Source organism: Neomonachus schauinslandi, chromosome 1, assembly GCF_002201575.2.
Source record: "Neomonachus schauinslandi chromosome 1, ASM220157v2, whole genome shotgun sequence".
Lineage (NCBI taxonomy): Eukaryota > Metazoa > Chordata > Mammalia > Carnivora > Phocidae > Neomonachus > Neomonachus schauinslandi.
In genome coordinates, this window is record NC_058403.1 from 210,913,546 (window position 1) to 210,933,471 (window position 19,926).

At 59.0% G+C, this 19,926-nt stretch overlaps 1 protein-coding gene across 1 annotated transcript in view; it reads right to left on the reverse strand.

Moving 5' to 3' along the window:
• Positions 1–19,926, reverse strand: part of KDM4B (lysine demethylase 4B) — a 134,763-nt gene that overhangs the window by 32,549 nt on the left and 82,288 nt on the right. The window contains 2 exon segments of the mRNA XM_044916750.1: positions 14,520–14,657; positions 19,116–19,219. Of these exon segments, the coding sequence (XP_044772685.1) occupies positions 14,520–14,657; positions 19,116–19,219 (242 nt within the window).

The window sequence follows — 19,926 nt, forward strand, 5'->3', positions numbered from 1 at the left end:
AACTCAGGCAGCCCTGGTCTCCGACTTACCTGTGGGATGAGACCAAGATAGGACTGGAAAATCATCCTACTGCAAAAAGGGAGAGAAACTAAGGGGCCACTGGTCTAGGGCAGGGCTTGCAAACTGTCCATAAAGGGCCAGGCAGTGGCCCAGTCACAACCTCCCAACTCTGCTGCCGTGGCTCAGAAATATCATAGGTAATACATAAACGAATATGTGTACCAATAAAACTTTATTTACAAAAACAGGTGAAGGGCCGGATTCGGCCCAGGGCCTGGTTTGCAGACTGGTCTAGACTCTGGAGGATAACGCAGGCCCTGGAAGCAGGTGGCCTAGGGGACCCAAGGAGGTGGTCTTGACCTCCGGGTGCCCCTCCTGCCTAAACCGGACACAGTCCTTGCCTCCTTATGGGGACAAATATACCCAGGGAGGCCTGTCCTGTGAGTGCTCACCAGAGGCCTCAGGGCAGCCACCCTTCAGGGACACGCCCGGGACACCTGCATTGCAGCCCCTGCAGCTCCAACTCTGAACGCCTGCCTGCTCAGAACGCTCTCGGCTCCTCTTTCTGCCTCCCTATCAAATAAACAGGCTTAGGAGAGGCCCATTTCCAAAATCGTAGCTTAAAACACGTTTCCATTTTAAATACGCATCTCACCCTCCTTTACAACCGTGTCACTCTCACTGTCACTTTCTCAATGGAAATGGCAAGAAGGAAAGGATGTAACTGGATCCAGCAACCGTGCCCCTTGCCCTGACAAGCCCTTCCATGCTTGCCCCATCACTGAGGACCCCCATCTACGTGGGTGCGTCGGGGCTGCGGGAGGGGCTTCAGGAAGTGTCCTGAGGAATTTTCTGCAGCCCCAGCTCCCACCCCCACTCCCTCCCACCCCCCCAGGGCTGGATCTGGGAGCTTGGACTTGGGGACGGCAATAACCTGACCACACCAAGCAGGAGGGAATATTTATGGACAAGCGATTCCCAGCAAAAGCAATTCATTTAATGAAAAATTGTGCAGGAGAGAAAGGCTGGCGGTGTAATTTGGCTTCTGAGTGGCGGGAGCACAGATGGTGCCCGTGTTTCAGATTCCTGGCCCGGGCCCCGGCCTCCCCAGAGCCCCCATCGCCAGCGGCTTAAGGGATTTGTATGGAGTGGCTCTGCAATTGCTTTTCCTTAAGTAATTAAAAAAAGGCACCTGTGTGCACCCCGGAGGGGGACACGTAGATGTGCTCCGAGGAGCAACGCCGGGTGGCCTGGAGGCTGGCCCGTGCCCCACGGCCCGGCTGGAGCCACACTCCCTCTCCCCTGGTTCTGGCTGCGGTGGGGCTTGTGGCCCGTGGGGGAGGATTCCGGAGCAGCACGGGCACCCAGGGAGCAGACACTGGGTCCGGGGGAGGGGAGCGACAGCCGCTGGGATTTAGGACACGGCCCCATTGCCTCCTCGGCAGGGCAGATGAGCTCGGGGGGCAGGCGACACGGACCCACGGGCTCCCGTCGGCCCGCCAGTTAGGGAGGTGAGGTTGCTAAGGCCGACAAGAAGACCCAGCTTCTCCTCCTGGGGCCGAGCGCGCCAGATCCCCAACAGCCCTCAGCACCGGGTACCTTGTGACTGGGGCCATCACAGGTTGGTGGTTCACTGCAGCTGGCTGGCCGGCCGGGGCAAGCACAAAGGCTCCAAGCTGCAGGGGCTGCTCGGGAAGGAGGCTCAGAGTGGGGGCCAGGGGGGTAGGCTCTTCGGGACGGCCTGGGCAAGGCCTGGGCAAATCGCTCTGTTTTCATTCTCCCTCTCCCACCCGCCGTCCCACTCCCAAACCGGAGACAGGCATTTTCAAGGATCTGCTGGAGTCACTCAAGCTGATAGTTTCCGCTGCTCTCCTACCAGCTCCCCAAGTTAGCAGCCCACACCCCGCCCCCGTCAGCACCCGCCACAGAGCGTGTGCCCTCAAAGGGAGCTGGCTGCGTCGTTAGTTTCTGATGAGAATGGGGCACAAACATGGGGAGGAGGTCTGAGGGGCCCCCTGCACCACGGCCAGGGCACAGAGCCCCCAGCCGCCAGAACCGGCTGCCAGCCCCGGGGGAGCGGGAGGTGCGGCTCTGGCAAACCCTGGATGAGGCGCGGCCACTGGCCATTCCCGTCACTTGAGGCAAGCGGGTCCCCGCGCCGCGCCTCCCAGGGACCTCCCCGAGGAAGTGAGGAGCCAGGCAGAGCCGGCCTCCCCTTCGGTACCAACAAGACCGCACGTGCACACAGGAGGAACCGTAAGGAGGCTGTTCGATGGCCATGGGCAGATCCGCACGACGGTGCCCAGCGCCGCTGCTAAGCCTTGGTCCGGGGCACCGTGTAAATGACAGAAACGTTCTTGAGACGGATCTGTGATCTCAAGAAATACAACACGCACGCTCACAAGTACAAGGCCCCCGTCATGAACAAAAATCTTTAGGAAAAGCCAAGCTCCTTCATCAGACACCCACCATGGCTCTTTCAACTGTGGGGCCAAGCCATTCGTGTGCGTTGACTTTTCTAAGTCTCTTCGTTGGGCAGGTATGTCATTTAGGTGGACGGTAGGCCAATGACAGAAAGTGGGCCAAATGTGGCCCATGACCCGTCTGTAAATAAAGTTTTATTGGCACGGCCACACCCACCACTGTGTTGGTGCTGCTACAGCTGAGCAGAGTGGTCCCACGGAGACCACGTGGCCCGCATACCTGCAAACACTCACAGAAAGTTTGCTGAACCTTGATTAAAGGGGCAGAATGATTTTCACAGGGTAGCCTGAGGCCTAAGGAGCTCAGTGGGGCGTGTGCCAGAGGCCGACCTCGGTGAACTGTGTGAGCCCCTACAGACACGTGCTGTGGACTGAGCTGTGTCCCCCCCCTTCCCTAGGTTGAAGCCCTAACCCCTAATGTGACCGCCTTTGGAGATGGGAACGTCAGGAGGTAAGTACAGTTAAACCAAGTCCTCTCCCCGCTCCATGCAAGGACAGAGCGGGGAGGCAGCCGGCTGCAACCCGCCTGGGGGCTCTCACCAGAACCCAGCCCCCAGGCACCCTCTTCTCAGACGTCCAGCCTCCGGAACCACGGGGATACATTCCTACTGTTTACAAGCCACCCGGTCCGTGGTCCTTTGTTCCAGCAGCCCGAACTGCCCGGGACAGGTGTCCTTGTGCACACTTCCCACAGTCCTGTTCTTGACTGACCACAGCAGGCTGCACGCTCCCCACTAGCCGCTTCCGGAATCCAGCTCTCACCAGGTGCCAGGAAGCACCTAGAGCCTGGTGCACAGAGGCCTGGTCTCCGGTTCGGCCTCCTCTAGGCCACCTGTCCCCCATACCTACAGCCCAATCTGGCCATTCACTGTGAAAACAGACCCCCCTGGAGGCCAAAAGCACCTCAGGGGGCCTGGGCCAGCTGCCCTTCACCCACGCCGGGGCCCAGACCCAGCCTCAAAGGGTGCCTGGGGGCTTGAGAGGACCAGCCCCGTGCTGTCTGGGGGCTTTGGGTCCCCTCGTAGCAGAGACACTGGCTCCTAACCCCCCAGCCACAGATCTCACACGCTCTGCCTGGAAGCGCCCGGCGTTTTTGATTTTACGAACCTAGGCACTCACATACGGAGGAACACAAGCATGGAGGTCTCTGAAATGACACCTGAGGAACGAAGGGGTCGGGCCCTGGGGCGCCTGGGTTTGCTCAGAACCACTGCACCTGCGCCTAGAGCGGCAGAGGGAAGGCGAACAGCAGAGCCGGCGCAAAGCCTCCTGCAGCCCAGCGCAGTCGGGCCCGGAGCGCACGTAGGTGCGAGGGGCCCCTGACTTCCTAAGGTTGTAGGTGAGTAAGAATTAAGGTACCGAGATCAGATTCACCCACTGTGAAGCCACACAAACCCGGAGCAAGATGGTCTCAGACTCTGAGCTCCAAGAGGGTCCCATCTGCCATGTATGGACTATTCTGTGCTCTCAGCTGGCGAGGCTGAATCGAGGGGGTGTCCGCACGCCGGGCCCTCCCTGCAGCAGCTCTCGGTGGCATCAGGGAACAAAAGACACACAGAGCCCTCCCCTGCTCGCTGGGAGCAAGGACCTCCTGTGCACGCTCCTCGTCCTGCCCCTCCAGTTACTGCTGCTTTTGACCAGAGAGGCACCTGGGGGAGGGCCAGCGGCAGGATGCCTCCTCACCCTCCCAGGAACTGACTCCCTCGGACATCTCACCAGGGGCCCCAAGGACGCTGGTGGAGACAGGCAGAGAGGGAGGGGAGGGGAGGCGGAGGGGAGAGGAGGGATGAAGCGGGCAGAAGCCTGCCAGGGCAGAAGCCCAGCCGGGGCCCGGGCCATTCCCCAGACAGGGCGCTCCCAACACGGAGCCTCCTGTCACAGCCACACAGGCCTCTGTGACCCCCAGTGGATCACTCCTGTCAGAACCACCCGAAAGGCCAGGGATCTTGAGAACGCCAGCCAGAGGCTCAACAAGAAGCACTCTTGTCACTTCCAGATGACAAATGACAAGAGTTATGACCTCGGAGTTTAGGGGCCCTGGGCCTAATCTGAGCGCCGACCTGGGAGCAGGGAGGCTGTCACCCCAGGTTGGAAGACTGACATATCAAACAGCCCGACATTCATGCATGTCTCCCAGGATCTGCCGCTAGGACCAAGGAAAATGAGAAAACAGCGCAGGGTGGAGATTTGCCTCTGGTTATCATAGCAGGGGCCCCAAGCAGAGACAAATAGGGTTTTTCTTTCCCAAGCATGAAAAAATAGAAGTTGGCATGTCGTCAGGCTCAGAGCAGGGGGGGCCCTCGGGGCCCAGCGACACTCTCGGCTCGGGCTGTCCGTGCCACGGGGGGACAGAGGGCAGGCTCAGAGGGCCCACAGAGCCGGACCAGCACTGGGGCTCCCGGCACTCAGGGCAATTGGCAGCGGGGACTCCCAGGCCACCAACACGAGACCCTGACTCCCACAGGGGACCCCACTGCAGAATGATTACTGAGGGCCACCACCTAACTCCACCTCTCCCTCTCTGGGCTTTAAAGCAAAAAAAAAAAAAAAAAAAAAATCAACCTATTCATAGGAATCAATAGTAAAGCCCATAACATCCTCGAGGATCTCATTTATTAGCATTCCCATGGCCCCCACTGTGCAAAGCACTTGGCCACTGCTCACGGGAAGCTCCCCAGCCGCACGGGATGGCAGGCGGGGCCCGAGTCAGCAGCTGGCAGGCAGCCAGGGATCCGTGGCTCCTCTGGGACTGGGCGCCCCACAAGCCCCTCCGCTCCCCATCACGGCCCAGGACACATCCAGCCACCGAGGGCACTGGAGTTTGCCCCACTGGATCCGGGGTCTCCTCTGCAAGCACTTTTGCTAAACATAAAGAAAGCATCGACCTGCAGGCTCAGAAATGTGCCCAGCATCCTCCTCGGGAGGCTGGCGCCATGCCTTGCCTACAGGGACAGGGACGGGACGGGATGCAGAAAGTCATTTTAATAGACCTTTCTACGGGAAGGGGACCAGCCTCGTGCTGTTGGGGGTTTTAAATGAGACCACGCAGGCAAAGCTCCCAGCCCGGATGGACAGATCAGTCAGCATCGGCACATTTCCGATCATAAAACAAGACCCCTGCCTCCTATTTCTCCAGCTCCTCCCTGTCCTACTCACCTAGTGAGAGAAGAGCAACAGAAGCGTTTCTCTGCGTCTGATTCCTAGGCCTAGTGCTTTGTTCTCAGCTTCTGAGGAATTACCCTTTACTAGCCATCATAACCCCCCCCCCGCAAAATGACCGAAAACATACAAAACAGTGCATTTCTGTAAGGTAAGATAAAAAAAAATGGAAAGCCAGACCTTCCTTTAACATCGTGGAGCAAATGGAGAGCCCTCCCATGCACTGAGCTCCACCAGCTGACCCCGCCACACACACCTGTCCTCAGTGACCCTGAGGCCTCCGTGGCTCCTCAGCTGTGGGAGCCTTGGCCCAGCTGGGGTCTGCGCCCTCCTCTGCCTCCGAGCCTGGGCCCCGCTCTGGGTGTAGGTCTCTGTGGGCTGGACTTCCGACAAGGCCCCCTCCGCCCCCGCAAAAGCTGCTTCCGGGGGCTATGCACCATCAGCCTCAGGTGGCTCCACGGGAAGCAAACACAAAAATTTTCCACAGACCTTGACCTCCCCTGACTGACACGTGGGCCCTAAATGCCTGCCATCTGCAGAACTTAGGACCTACCATGTGCAGGGTGGACCCCACCGGAGAATGAGGGCTCCCGTCTTGCCAGCAACTGCTCACTGATGCAGGGGGAACCCGAGGCACACACAAACGGAGCTCAGAAGAGACTTTTGGGGACCGCCAACACTTCACAGGGTACAGCCCGGGGAAGACCAGAAGGAGTGCAGGGGCCCACCCAGAGCACCTGCTTCTCACCCAGTCTTGTGTCTCCTTCCAGAATGTTCTCTACCTACCAACACAACATAGATGGCCTTTTCTTTTTAGACAGAGGACAGCCCACAGCCACTGTTTACACCCTGCCTTTTCCCCAGGACGCATTTTCGGGGAATGCTCCACCTGAGAGCCTGAGGAGCCACCTCACCCCTTTCTCATGGCTGTATAGTATTCCAGCGTCTGGCTGGCTCATCACGTGTGTGCGCATTTAGGTTGTTTCCAATCTTCTATGTGCTCAAAGATCCTCGATATCCTAAAATTAATACCATCACGGCTTGAGTGAAGTACTAACTTCACTTCCCTCAGTTGACTCTGCTGACAGCAACCACCTCCGGGTTTCCGGAGAACAAGACGAGCTTCTGTTCTTTTCGTTCGGCTCTCTTCACCCCCATGGGTGCCAGTCCACATTCTTTAAAATGCTGATGCTGGTTTTAAAAAAAAAAAAACCCGCTCATCACTCCCTTACCGGCCCCCTCCCCTCCCACAGAATGTTTCAGCTTGTTTACAGGCTCCCCTCTGTGTCTTCCCAGGACCAGAGCGGTCAGGGCTCACCTGCAGGGACGGACAACCCTGACAATGCCCGATGTCAGAGTCACCGACCACACTAGCGCAGGGACGGCCATTTCGCAGAGGCGATGACTACTCAGTCTGCCATGGCGAGGGCACAAAGCCCGCAGACAGCCAGGTCCCTCAGGCGCCCTGCTGAGGACAAGACCGCTCTATGCGGCTGGAGGTCGGGCCGTGGGAGGCCCTGGGGGACACCGTGGGAAGGTTCACAGCGCTGCACACTATCCAGTCTGCATCTGTCGGGCACGCGCTCAGACCCCCGAGGGGCCCCAGGCTGGGAAGTCCTGCTGCGGGCCGCGTTCCCTCCCAGCACGCCTGGCTGGCCACCCTCGCTCTGATCTGTGCCGGGACACGCGTGGCACGCAGGCTCCGGAGACACACGCTGGTCACGGTGAAAGTGGACACGTCACTGCAGGACCCACGGCAATCGCAACGCCAGACGCCCCTGCTGGGAGCCCCAACAGTGGGTGGTCTGCTGCGGCGGCCTCGGAGCCCATGGGGTCTTGTTTGCTGAGTTTCCCCCCATTTAAACAGCACCGAGCTTTACTCAGGGGCCACCTTTTTTAAAAAAGATGGAACTGACATTAGAGTTTGCTCTCGTAAAAGAGCAAACTGGGACCGAGAAGACGCAGCGCCGGCCTCGAGAGGGGATTATTAAACGTACTTCAGTGAAGTCATCAACCCAGATGGCATCTGAGCGCAGGGACCCCCACGAAGCGACGCCGGCTCCGGGCCTCCGTCGGGAGCCAGGGCGGCCCACAGCCCACGGCCGCCGACCAACGAGCAGGCTGCACGCGCGCCAGTGTGTGAGGCTGGGGCACCCTCGGAGACGGCAGGCCCCGCGTGGTGAGGCCAGGCCTGCGATGAGCCCGTCGCCCGCAGAGCGGCACGTCCAAAGCCGCACGCCACCCTCCGCCCAGCAGACGGCCGGCATGGCCGGCACCACACATGCCTCTTCCAGAACACTCGGGCTCCCAGGCACTCGGGCCCACAAAGCGTTAAACAACGCCCCCCCGAAAGGGGCAGAAACCCAGCCGAGGAGCCCACATCTGCTCGTGATGGCTCACAGACACGGCGGCCCCCTGTTTCTGAGGTAATTACCAGCGCTGCAGCGAGAGACAGAACAAACCAGTTCATTAGGAAATCCACTGGAAGCTCTCAGAAGCGCTTCATAAACAAAACAATTAGGTGCATGGCTCCCAGGGCTCCCCTCGGCCCCTGACTGTGGGCTGCCCCCCGGCAGATCCCATAGCCGGCCAGGCGGCCGAGGTCGCTGGCCTTGGACTGGGCCCGATGCAGCCCCCAGAAGGCCGGGCTCCGGCGTCGCCCTCCTCCCCTTTCTCTACGAAGGAAGCCTCCTCCGTGTGTCGCTGTCCTCTCGGGCCCACAGGTGTGACCCTGCCCACCAGGACGGCCCGGACAGTCCTGCCCGTCTGCAGCCCGGGCCCTCCCACCTCCATTCCACACCGACGGCAACGACCAGCACCGTAACATTAATAAAGCGGGCGCCGGGCGCTCAGGGCCAGGCGCTTCCCAAGCACATTCCCACGACACTGACAAAGGCCACAGAGGAGGACAGCACATGCAGCGGAATCCACAACAAAGCCAAGAGGCCTGGGGGCCCTCGGGAGCTACTGTGTGGCTGTGACACACCACCTGCACAGGAACGGACAGAGTGACAGGAAGCTCCGGGGCAGGAGCGAGGGGAACACACACTTCACACAGCAATCTGCTGCGAGCCCCATGCACCTGGCTGCCCAGCACCATAAATCACAGGGTCAGCGAGGCGCAGAAGGGCAGGTGCACGGCCGGACCTCCAACCCGGGTGGATCGTGGCTCCCCATTCCTCCTCACACCTCCATCGTCACCCCCAGCCCGCCTCCGGCCACCTCCACTTGGGCTCCTGGTTAATCGCTTACCAAAACAGAAGGCACACGATCTGAACAATTTGGTTCACATTTTACAGTAACAAAGACCAATGGGCCTCAGGCTGGGGCATCGAGGAGAGGCCCCGCACCCTGCATGCAGTGCATCTGGGGGGCTGGGGGCCCTCTCCCCTCTTCCACACTCAGCAGAAGCCCCCTCCCTGCTGGATGCCTCTGAGGGGAGCTGACAGTTCCCAGGGAAGCTGAGCTCTCGGCAGGCGGCAGCCCAGACAGCTGGCGGAAAATCAGTTAAGTGCACCCGGGCTCCTGGCCACTCAAACAGGGTTTTAAATCTCTCTCGCTCTGTTTAATCTGCAGTCAACTTCCGCACCTGCCTTGTGGAGTGGCCTGGGACGCCAGCACCACCTCAATGGAGGAAAGAGCCCCTTGTCAGGCTTCGCCCAGTGCCAGCCACCACGGGAGCAGCCGGGGCTGCGCTGAGCTAATCCAATGTGGCGTGCAGCCTTGTAGGACTAATTCGAGTTCAGACCTAAAAAGGGCGGTGCGCGCACATTTATATTCTCCGGGTGAAGCTGGAGCACCCCTCTGATCTCCCCCGATAGAAATCCCACTACAAAGCCTGCCCGTCTGAGCACGTGCCCAGGGAATTCGGTCCTTGGAAATGGAGCATAGGCCTCAGGAGGCGACTCCTCCGCCCCAGTTGAGCACTCAACCCCTGCCAGGAGGCGGCCGCCAGCCTGGAGACACCTGCAGGCGGGAAGGGTATATTCCAGAACTCTCAACAGGCACCTGCCTCCAAGTGGGATGAGGGAGACAGGCAGGGCGTGGATGTTCTGGGTTCTTGCTGCAATGACCTTGGCAAAGTCACTTGACCTCTCTGGGCCTCGAGAGATCACAAAGTTCAGGGTCACCTGGAAGCAGGGTGGTGCCACCCGCAAAGCAGGAGGGAGAGAGGCAGGGAGAGACACAGGGGAAAGGAGTGCTCCCTCCAAGGAGGGATCCAGCTGAGGGCTCATAACAAACCAGCAGTAGCACGTGACCAGGGGCAGGCCCCACACTTGCTCTGCACCCAGGCTCTGTAGCATCCTCGGGTCCCTGGACCCCTGCTCACCGCTCCACCTCCCACCCTCTCCCTGGAGGCCCAGCTCTCTCCCAGGTCCATCCTACGCCCACAGCAAGTGCTCAGCAGCGCTCAGGCGGCTGAGTCTGCATGTGACCTTCTATGCTCCCCTCGGTCCCGATGTGGCGGGGGAGAACGGAAGCTGGGCGGGAGTGACCTGGTTTGGGCCTGTTGGCTGGTTTGGTTTTTCGTTCCCATTTCTAAAACAAACCAACAAAACCACCCCTACCACGACAACAGCAGCCCAAACCTTCCACCTCTGGGGGCTGCAGGGCATTTACGGAAGCCCCCAGGAAGGGCAAGATCACTCCTCCCTCCCCTGAAAAGCTATACTTGTTTTTTTTTTAAAGAAAGTTGTAAAAAAGACAGACACATATTGAGAGTGTATGTTTTTAAGGGACCCAAATTCCACCACATAGAGCTAACATCCATCAACATTTGGGCACCCCCCACTGCACACACCCGTATAGTGGGGTTACACATTTGTCAAAGTGCCAGGCCCCTCTGTTCCCCCTGCTGGGGATGTGGAGCTGGCAGGAAGTCCCCCCCGCCATGTCCCTGTAATCACTGCCTCCTCCTCTGGGAGTCCCAGCCCTGACCCTTGGGCACTCTCAGTGGTCTCTGCTCACCCTGGCCCCCCAGCTGGCTTCTCCCTAATTACGTAAAACCCTGGGGGCGATTTCCCTCCATCCACCTCTGCTCCAGATGGAGGGCCAGAGCTGCGCCCAGGACACGGGAAGCCCGGGAAGCCAGGGTTTTCATCTGCTGCTGTGCCTCGGGGACGGGGCTGTGGGATCCAGAAACTGTGGCAGGAGTCTGGGACAAAGAAACAGGCCTGGGAGGGTACAAGCAGCCATGTGGTTCTCCTCTTTCACACCGATGGGTCACGAAGATTAATGCCAGCGAAGTGGCTCAGAAAGGAGAACCACGGAAGAGAGCAAACACCCAAACACCATGTCAACTCGACAATGACCCCAGGGCAGCTCAGCCTCCTGCTGACTGCGGGGGGCGGGGGTGCTCCGGTGTGAATTCTGTCAAAGGAAGCCAGGCCAGAGAGCGGACCCTGGGTGCAAGGCCCCGAGGAGCTCCCTCTGAGGACTCTGGTAAGAGGCTATAAGCCCGGCGGCTTCCTTTGGCCCGCGGAGGCAGACCAGCGCCCGAGGCCTGGGCCTCCCGCTCCACTGTGGGAAGTCTGCAGGTGAACGGCAGCGGCACGCTGGCACCTGGCCTGGCCTGCTGGTCAACCACAGCTATCAGCACCCTCACAGGCCCATCCAGAGGCTCCAGAGGCGGCAGCCACGGCGCTGGGTGTGGGTCACGACGGGGGCCGACGGGCTTGAAAGAGCAGCCCCTCTGATGCCAGAGACCCTGGGAAAAGGCTGGGAAAGGGTGCAAGAGGCAACTGGTCGGCCCTGACCGGCCCAAGCCAGGGCTGACGGGAAAGGCTAGAGTCTGCCATGCCATCAACCCTCTAGCACGCTTCCTCTGCAGTGGCAAAAAGGCAACTACTTTCAGTTTTGCAGGCCAGGTGGTCTCTGGAGCAACTACCCAACTCCACTGTTGCAGGCAAAAGCAGCCAGAGACCGCTTGTCAATGAATGGGTGTGGCTGTGTGCCAATAAAACTTTATGAACATGAAATCTGAGTTTCGTCTACATGTTGCATTGTCTTCTTGTGATTTTTTGCACAACTCTTTAAAAATGTAAAAATCATTCTCAGGTTGAGGACCACACAAAGGTAACCTGCCAAATTTGGCCTGTGGGCCCCTGTTTGCTGACCCCTGCTCTAGAAGAAGAAAGAACACAAATACCTGAAATTCACAGAGGCCGGCCAGGTGCAAGAATTTGGCATCTAATGTGCCAGCACAGAGGGAGCATGACAGAAAAGGGACAAGGGGGGTGGGGGGACTTCCTAAGAGCCTGAAGTAGGTGAAGAACCAAATTGAAAGTTTCTAAAATCTGGAAAGTGGCTGAGGCTCCTGAGTGGCTCAGTCGTTAAGCGTCTGCCTTCAGCTCGTCATGATCCCAGGGTCCTGGGATCGAGTCCCGCATCAGGCTCCCCGCTCAGCGGGGAGCCTGCTTCTCCCTCTGGCCCTCCCCCATGCTCATGCTCTCTCTCTCAAATAAATAAATAAAGTCTTAAAGAAAATAAAAATAAAAAATAATAAAATCTGGAAAGTGGAGATGCTCTCCCTGGGTTCCGAGGAAGGTATCAGAAGGAACTGGCCCAAGCACAGATGGGGGTGGGCAGCTCAGGCCGGCAGAGAGAAGCCCTTGCTTAGGAAAAGCATCCTGGGATCCTCCCCCAACCCCACTATCCATTCCCTGAAATGCGGCCAAGGAGCCAGCAGGTCCCTGAGAACCACCCGACCTCAACCATCTCCCTGCCCCTGCCGGGTCCTGCCTCTGACACACCTCAGCTGTGGCTGTCTGCGAGGGGCCAGGTGCCTTCGCGGCATCTCCGGCCTCGACTAGCTACTGGGCAGCAGAGCTTGGAAGAGGCAGAAACTGCCAGCCCATTCCACCGCCGAAAAGCCTGCGGGCTGCCATCCAGCACTGCATGGCCAGGCGCCCCATGGCCAATGGCCACTCCTGGCTGAAGTCCTCGCCTTCCCGCCCCGCGGTCGGGGCAGCTGGGGTGGCTCTACATGGGAGCCCGGCACAGGGCCCGGCCACCCGCCTGAACCCCGGCTTGCGCAGAGCGCTGCACACCACTCGCTCAGTAATTTCACGCTACACCGCCTGGCAATGTAAGCGTGGAGGCCCAATCTAAGGCGGCACTTCCCAAATGTCACTTGTTTGTGAACACATGGCTGAACCCAAAATTGCTTTTAATATCTGGGCAGTCCCTGCTGGCCCCACTGCGGTTCCGGTGCTGACAGCACCTCCAGGACAAGCCTGCAATCTTGTCCAGAGCTTACAACTCAATCGCAGCTCCCACCGCGGCCGGGGCTCTCGGCGCACAGAGGCCCCACAGAATTCTCCGCGCACGGTCTCACCGTCCACAGTGCCCCATGGTCACGTGAGTAAAACCACATGCTCCAGGACATTCCATCATTCCTTTAGCTCAAAAGAAAAAGTCCTGGGGTGCCTGGGTGGCTCAGTCGTTAAGCATCTGCCTTCGGCTCAGGTCATGATCCCAGGATCCTGGGATCGAGTCCCACATCGGGCTCCCTGCTCAGCGGGAAGCCTGCTTCTCCCTCTCCCACTCCCCCTGCTTGTGTTCCCTCTCTCGCTGTGTCTCTCTCTATGGAATAAATAAATAAAATCTTTGGGAAAAAAAAAAGAAAAAATCTTGATGCTCCCACCTCTTCTCTTTCAGCGAAGCCCAGCATCTCTGCCAAAGACAGCGCCCCCCAGGATAACAATTCCGACACTCCTAACCCCCCAAGTGCCTCTCCAGTCTCTTTCCTGCAAAGCTCAGTTCCTTTTCTGAACTGCACTGAAACAGCAAAGCTAGAAAAGTGAGTGGTTAGAAACATAAAGGGGAGCCCATCCGTCTAGCCCTGAGCTGCCCACCAGAGGCAGGACGCAAGCCACCTGTGTAATCTTCGGTCCAGTCTCCACACTCAAACCATGAAAAGAAACAGGCAAAATTCACTTTAATGATATATTTGGTTTAACCCAATCTGTCCAAAAACATCGCCTACATAACCAGCACGAACCAATTATCTGCGTGATATTTCATGTCGCTTGTCATGCACCGAACCTCGGACATGGCGTGTGTTACCCCCACAGCTCAAGGCCACGACGCCCACACATGGCCAATGGCCTCCGTGCCGATCCCCACGGGGTCACGACTGCTGGGTCTTGTGAGAAACCCTCCAACTGCCCCGGTCCTGGGCGCTGACTTGGAACTGGCCAAGCGATTCCTCGGAGGAACCCCCAGGCTCCAGCTTGGGAGGCTGACGGGAAGCACCCTGTTTTCACACCGCACTGGCCCTGCTGGAGGGGGTTCTCCCGTTCCTCGTGCCCCAGTGCTAGAGAGACACCCATGAGTAACTGGGCTGTCTGCAGTGGAGAGAGGCCAATGGGCTGAAACCCTGGGCCAAAGCCTGAGCCCAGCCTGACGGGAAGAGCGCGCCACCTTCTGCAGAGGCCGGAACAGGGGCCCAGGGCTGTGGTGGCAGTCCCCGGAGGAAGGCCCTTGGTACAAGCCTGTTCCCACCAACAGCCCCTCCTCGCAGCAAGGCCCTCTGAGACCCAGAACAGCAAATTTCCAGGAAAAGAATCAGAGGAGTCCTCTTGCCCTTCAGCGATCTCCATGGACGGCCCAGATACCAGGGCCCAGAGAGCAGGGTCTGCTGGGGAAGGAAAGCCCCCGGCTGCAGGTCGCAGGCCCCATGCCTCCTCCCTGCTCGCTCCAGGGGAGGAACGTTCTGGGGATGAGTTCACTGAGGATCCCAGAATCAGACCCTGGCGGAGAGACCAGGCCCCTGTCAAGTCTAAGCGGAGGCCACAGAGGCCCTGGTCTGAGGGAACGGGCTGAGAGGGGCTGACCCCCCGTTTAGACCGCTTCACAGGCTCTGCAGGCACTTACCTGAGTGGCCACCTTGCCATAATCAATCCACCGCAAAGTGGCGAAATTGGTAGATTCTGCACAGTTGAACCCGTGATTGAATCCAGCATGGTAGCCATAGGGAAACGTGATCATGAACTCCCCAGCTTCCTGTGTGATCTGAGGAGGAAAGAGCCGACAGGTGAGCAGGAGCGAACAGGCGAGGGGCAAGGCCTGGAGTCAGGAATGGCAGTTACCACGTGGCTCCGCTCCCCTACCGGAAGCAGAGCCGGCCCGGGGCAGGCAGAGGCTGGTGGCCGACACCACCAGGAGCCACCAGCCAGCATAGCAGGGGCACGTGGACTCAAGGATTTCCCAACAAGTGCCAGGGAGCCCCAACTTCGGCAGCCAATGGACTTCTGCCCAGTGGAAGGTGGCTCCGCCTAAGTCCAAGGGCTCCAGCCAATTTCCCACGGGGCAGTAGGTGTGGCCGTGGCCTGGACAAGAGCTGCCACCAGCCCCGGGCGGGGCCCCAAGGTGACCGACGCATGGGGCTGTTGAGTGCCACGCCTCCAGGCACTCTCGGGAGGGAGGGAGGGGTTCTCCTGGTCTGGAGGCAGGTGGTCGTGTCCCGCCTGCTGTCCACCGTGGGATGTTCGGAAACGGCTGGCATCAGCCACAGTGACCCCCCCCTCCCCCGCCCCAGCACAGGGCGGGCGTGCTCTAAGTACAGGGTCTCGCCCTTGTGAGGAAAATAGGTCTAGCTGCACACACGAAACATTCCTGGAAAATAACCTAAGTCCTCTGGCTGTCATAAGCCTGGGTCTGTCCCTTATATCCCAGGAGGTGGCTCCTTCCAAGTGAGGTCAGAGAGGCCGGAGAAACGGTGTGTTATAAGGACACAATGTCAAGGTCGGAACTCTGTCAAATGAGCTGATGATGGTTCCAGACCTATTCAAATGGTCTGATCCAGCCTCCAAAACAGAGACCCCAAACCAAGGACCTGGGTATGAGTGAGTGACAGGGAAGAGGGCCCACGAGGAGCCCAGACGGAAGCTTCTGGAACCTCCACCCCAAGGCCTGGAGGAAAAGGTGGGGGCTGTAGCCTCCCCCCTGGACTCCCTCTCTCCTTCCCCCCGGGGTGGCACTGAGCCCTTCACCCAAGCACTCCAGAAGATGTGGGATCCAAAAGAAGGACAACAAGTTAAAGTGGTCACTGTCCCAGAACATGAGAGGTGGGGCTGGAGGCCCAATTCACGGATGTGGAAACCGAGGCTGGTGGCGAGAGAGTAACTCTGAAGTCCTTGACTGAAGATTCGGTAGAAGCCACAGATTACAGGTTGTCTGGAGTTGGGAGTAACCAGCGCCCCGAACAGGAACGGACCACCGCAGGCAGCCCCCCACCCAGCAACCCCCCACCGTGAGATGTGCCTCTGTCACTGAGGAGTACGTTTCTTTCTCGGGTTTCGTGAAATGGCTTCGCACGGACTATGCTCTTGTGTCTGCCTCTGTCCCTTCTCGCTCCTAAAGGGAACCGCGCTATGTAGATGTATTGCTGGGTGCTTCCCCGTCCTCTGCCGACAGACCGTGGGCTGTTTCTGGAGTGGGGCTCTGGTGAGTGTTCGAGAACGCAGTGGGGGCCAGTCTACTTGCAGACACATGCCTGCATTCCTGCAGGGTCTCCTGGCGGCGGCACATCGGGTTCCCGAGAACCTGCCCAGCAGTTTTCTGCGACGGTCCCCCCATTCAGCATCCACGCTGCTGGTGGTGGGGAGTCCCCATCGCTTTTCTCCTCGCCGGCGTTTGGGAGTGTTCCGCCAGGTGGGCCCAGGATCTCGTGGTTTCGATCCCCTTTCTCTGAGGCCTACGACGCATGGGTCTGCGTCCCTTTTGCAGGGACCCCCTTTTGCAAAGTGTCTCCTTCTGCCCCCATTTATCAGGTTGTTCATCTTTCTACTGTAGCTTTGTAGGAGTTCTCAGGCTTGCTAATCTTTGTTTATTCCTCCAGAGAGATGAACAGGAATTGCTGGATTCATTTAAGTCCCCAAGAAAAAATCAGACCCTGGGGGGGGGGGGCGTGGGGGATGGGGGGGCGGAAGACTTCCAAAAGCCAACCACGGAGTCAAAAATCAGTCAAAACTGACACAGCCTGGAGAAAAGCCAGTCCTTAAGACCGTGATATTTTTCTTTTCAAGTAATGAATTGTACCAATCAAGGGAAGTCAGTGTGCATTAAGTTATATTTTAAAATTCCTATCCAAGTGACAGGCGTGTGGGGGATGAAGCCCATGCACAGCAGGAGACTGGGGTGGGGAGAGAACACTCAGTGTCCCAGAGGCGCCAGCACCCCCCACCCCCCCCCCACCCCCGGCCACAGCAAGGATTCTCTGGGCTGGCTCCGTGCACCAGGCTGTGTGAAATGGGTGGTAAATACGATTAAAATTTAAATGTAGGGATTTTTTTTTCTTTGAAAACGTAATTACTCATTTTCTTATCCTTTTTGAGCTGACCTTGGACAGCATCATCCAGCTCTCCCGCCGAGCTGGCTTGCCTGCTCCCCTCCCTCCCTCCCTCCCTCCACCAGGGTACCGGCAGGCACGAGGCCTGGCATGAGCGGGGAGTCTCCTGGGCACGCTGCGGGGTCCCCGCGGGGCCAGCTCTGAGAGCCGGGGTGTGAGGGGAAGTGCCTCCGGCCCCCACTCGGGCAGACCACAGTGCCTCGCCTTCCCGCACGACCCCTCCATAAACCAAGGCCTAGAACTGATGTGCTCAGGCCGGCAAGGAGACGATGCTCCTGTCACAAAACCGATATCCTGGTGGCTTCGTCTCAAGCCCACGGTGTCCATCCTCCGTGTCACCGCCGTCCACATTATCCCGACAGTAAATTAGAAGGCACTTGGGATGATGGATAGGCCGTGGGGCAAAGTCATAAGCAGAGCAGGGAACGCCAGCCCACACGCCAGTCATGGAGGAAGCCTGAATTCAGCTGCTTCCCCCAGCGCTCGCAGGATAAATGAGGAAGTCCATGGCAGATTACAGAAATACACACTTTTAATTATTAAAAAGCTCTGCTATTGATCTGCTTTTTCTTCTAGAAGTAAATACCATTACAAAGATTTATAAGTGGAGCGTGGGAGTCACTCCCCCCCGGGCTGCCAGGAATTCAGATGCGGGGACCCACATGGACCCGGACGGGGCATTCATCTGGAGCCTAACGCTGCTCCCTACTCAATGCTGGCCCAGCCTCGGCCTTCGCCCCGCAGGCCCGTGGGCAGCTGGGGGCCGGGCTGGTGGCAGGGGAGCACGGCCCCTGAGAGCCAGCTGCCCCAGGGCCAGGAGGCCACCGCCTTCGGGTGCTTTCAGGCATTTTGTGCACCAAGCACAGTGCCGTGCGGAGAGCGACGCAGGGGAGGGGACGCTTCTGACCGGCCTCTCTCTCACTCTCTCTCTAGGAAGCACCGCCTGGGAGAACGCTCTCCACAACCCACAGGAAAGCAAGTCCTTCTCACTCCTGGGAGCAATGCCGTGTCTGTCCGTGAGGTTCCTGGTAACCGGCGGTGTTCAAATCACAAGACGAGGAGAGGAGACGGAGGCATGGAAACCTGCATTTCTCAGGGCAGAACGTGCCACGCTCTGATGGACGAGCCCGACAGCGAGAGCGAATCCCTGATCTGAGCACTAATGCTGTGGGCGATGTGATTGAAATGTCAGAAGCAATTTCCAACTCGCTGACACTCCTAGCAAGAGTGCGGCATGAGGATCTGATTGCAGAACTTGCTCCCGTACCCGACAAATGCTCTTGTATGGAGACCCTCAGGAACCAGAATCCCAGGAGAGGCCTCCTCTCCCTGGCCTGCCATCACTACCCAGCCCAGAGTCTGCTCGGGCCTCTCCGGAAGGTTCTGGGCACATCCCTCTGGTCCAGACCACCCTGGGGACACAGGCCTAGACCTTCCCATCCGGGAGGCTTGTCTGCAGGGAAAGGCTTGCCTGCGGTGGATACCTGCCGAGCCCCACCCCAGGGCAGAGCCCCCGATGAAGGCCCAGACCCGGGTGCTGGCCTTCCACCCCCCACCCCCCCACCCTGACTGCCCAGCTTCAGGCCTCATTCATCACAGCCTTTCCCGGGGACAAGCGGAGCACTCCCTGGACCAGCAAATTGAATGAGTTCAGTCTCCACGCTGTGGGAGAGCCAGATATTTCATTTCTAAACAGGTATTCATTCTCGCAAAGGACATCTGCAGTGGGCCATGGGGTACACCCAGAGATCAGGACGAAGCGGGGGGCGGAGGGGCCTGCCCAGTTGTCCTGTGGCTTCCTGGGAAGTTGGAAGGAGCTGCCCCTCCACTGCAACCCCAGCCCTGTAGGACCCTGAGGGCGGGGCGGGGGGGGGCAGCCAACAGGCACACAGGGCAGGGGACTGAGCGTGGGAGTGGGAGTTACGTAAGGCAAGACCCCACCCAACTCTCCCCTCTTCCATCCTCACTCCCCACCACAGTAGAGCTGGAGGCTGACTGCCCAGCCAACCTGCCCTCCCCCCTGGCTTGCCAGTGTTCTAGAACCTTCTGCTGGCTTAAGAAGCCAGCTTCCTGGGACACTGGTGGTCCTCTCGGCCGGGGCCCCAGCAGCCCCTACGTACCCGGCTGAACGGGATCCCATACTTCTTGAGGATGATGGGCGAGATGAGGGTCATCTTGTGCCGCAGGAAGGCATCACAGCCCTGGGAGCTCCCGGGGAAGAACCCTGGAGCAGAAAAGATGGGCATCAGTCTGGCGGGCCAGAGCTGAGCAGGCCTCTTTTGGGCAGCATTCGCCTCCCATCAGGCCTGCGGCTCCAAGGGAACAAAATGCACAGGACCCTGCCGGTTAGTGAGCCCAGAGCCAAGGGTGGGCCAGGGCCATCAGTGCAACAAAGTGTACCCCCAAAGTCACAGATGGGGTGCAGGTCAGGGCACAGCTGCACAGAACTCCCCTCTGAGCACCCCCCACATAAAACCCGCCACGTGGCATGCGCCCAGTCACTCAGCCAAGGCAATGGTGCAGCCGGGGAGACGGAACACGGGAGCAGATGCTCTCAACCCAGGGAGCCGTGAGCAGTGCCCCCCCCACAACCAAGTCTGCAGCAAAGAGGGAGGGGGCCCCCTATGTGGGCACGGGCTCCCCTGGGCTCTTCCCACACGTGGTCCCCACGGCAGGCGGAGGCGGAGGCTCCACCTTCCGATTGACCGTCCGAGGCCCACGGTGTGCTGGGAAAGGGGCAGAGCAGCCTGAGCCAGGCCTGACCGTCTGCTACACCCAAGGTGGTTCACGTTGGGCTATGCTTCCTGTCTCACGGCATATACCACATAAGTCATTTAAAACAATGTTCATCAAGTGCACGGAAGGCAGACCATCAGCTCTACTTGCTCAGAAAATGTGTTTCACTAACTCACTCGTTGGCCGAAGCTCCCA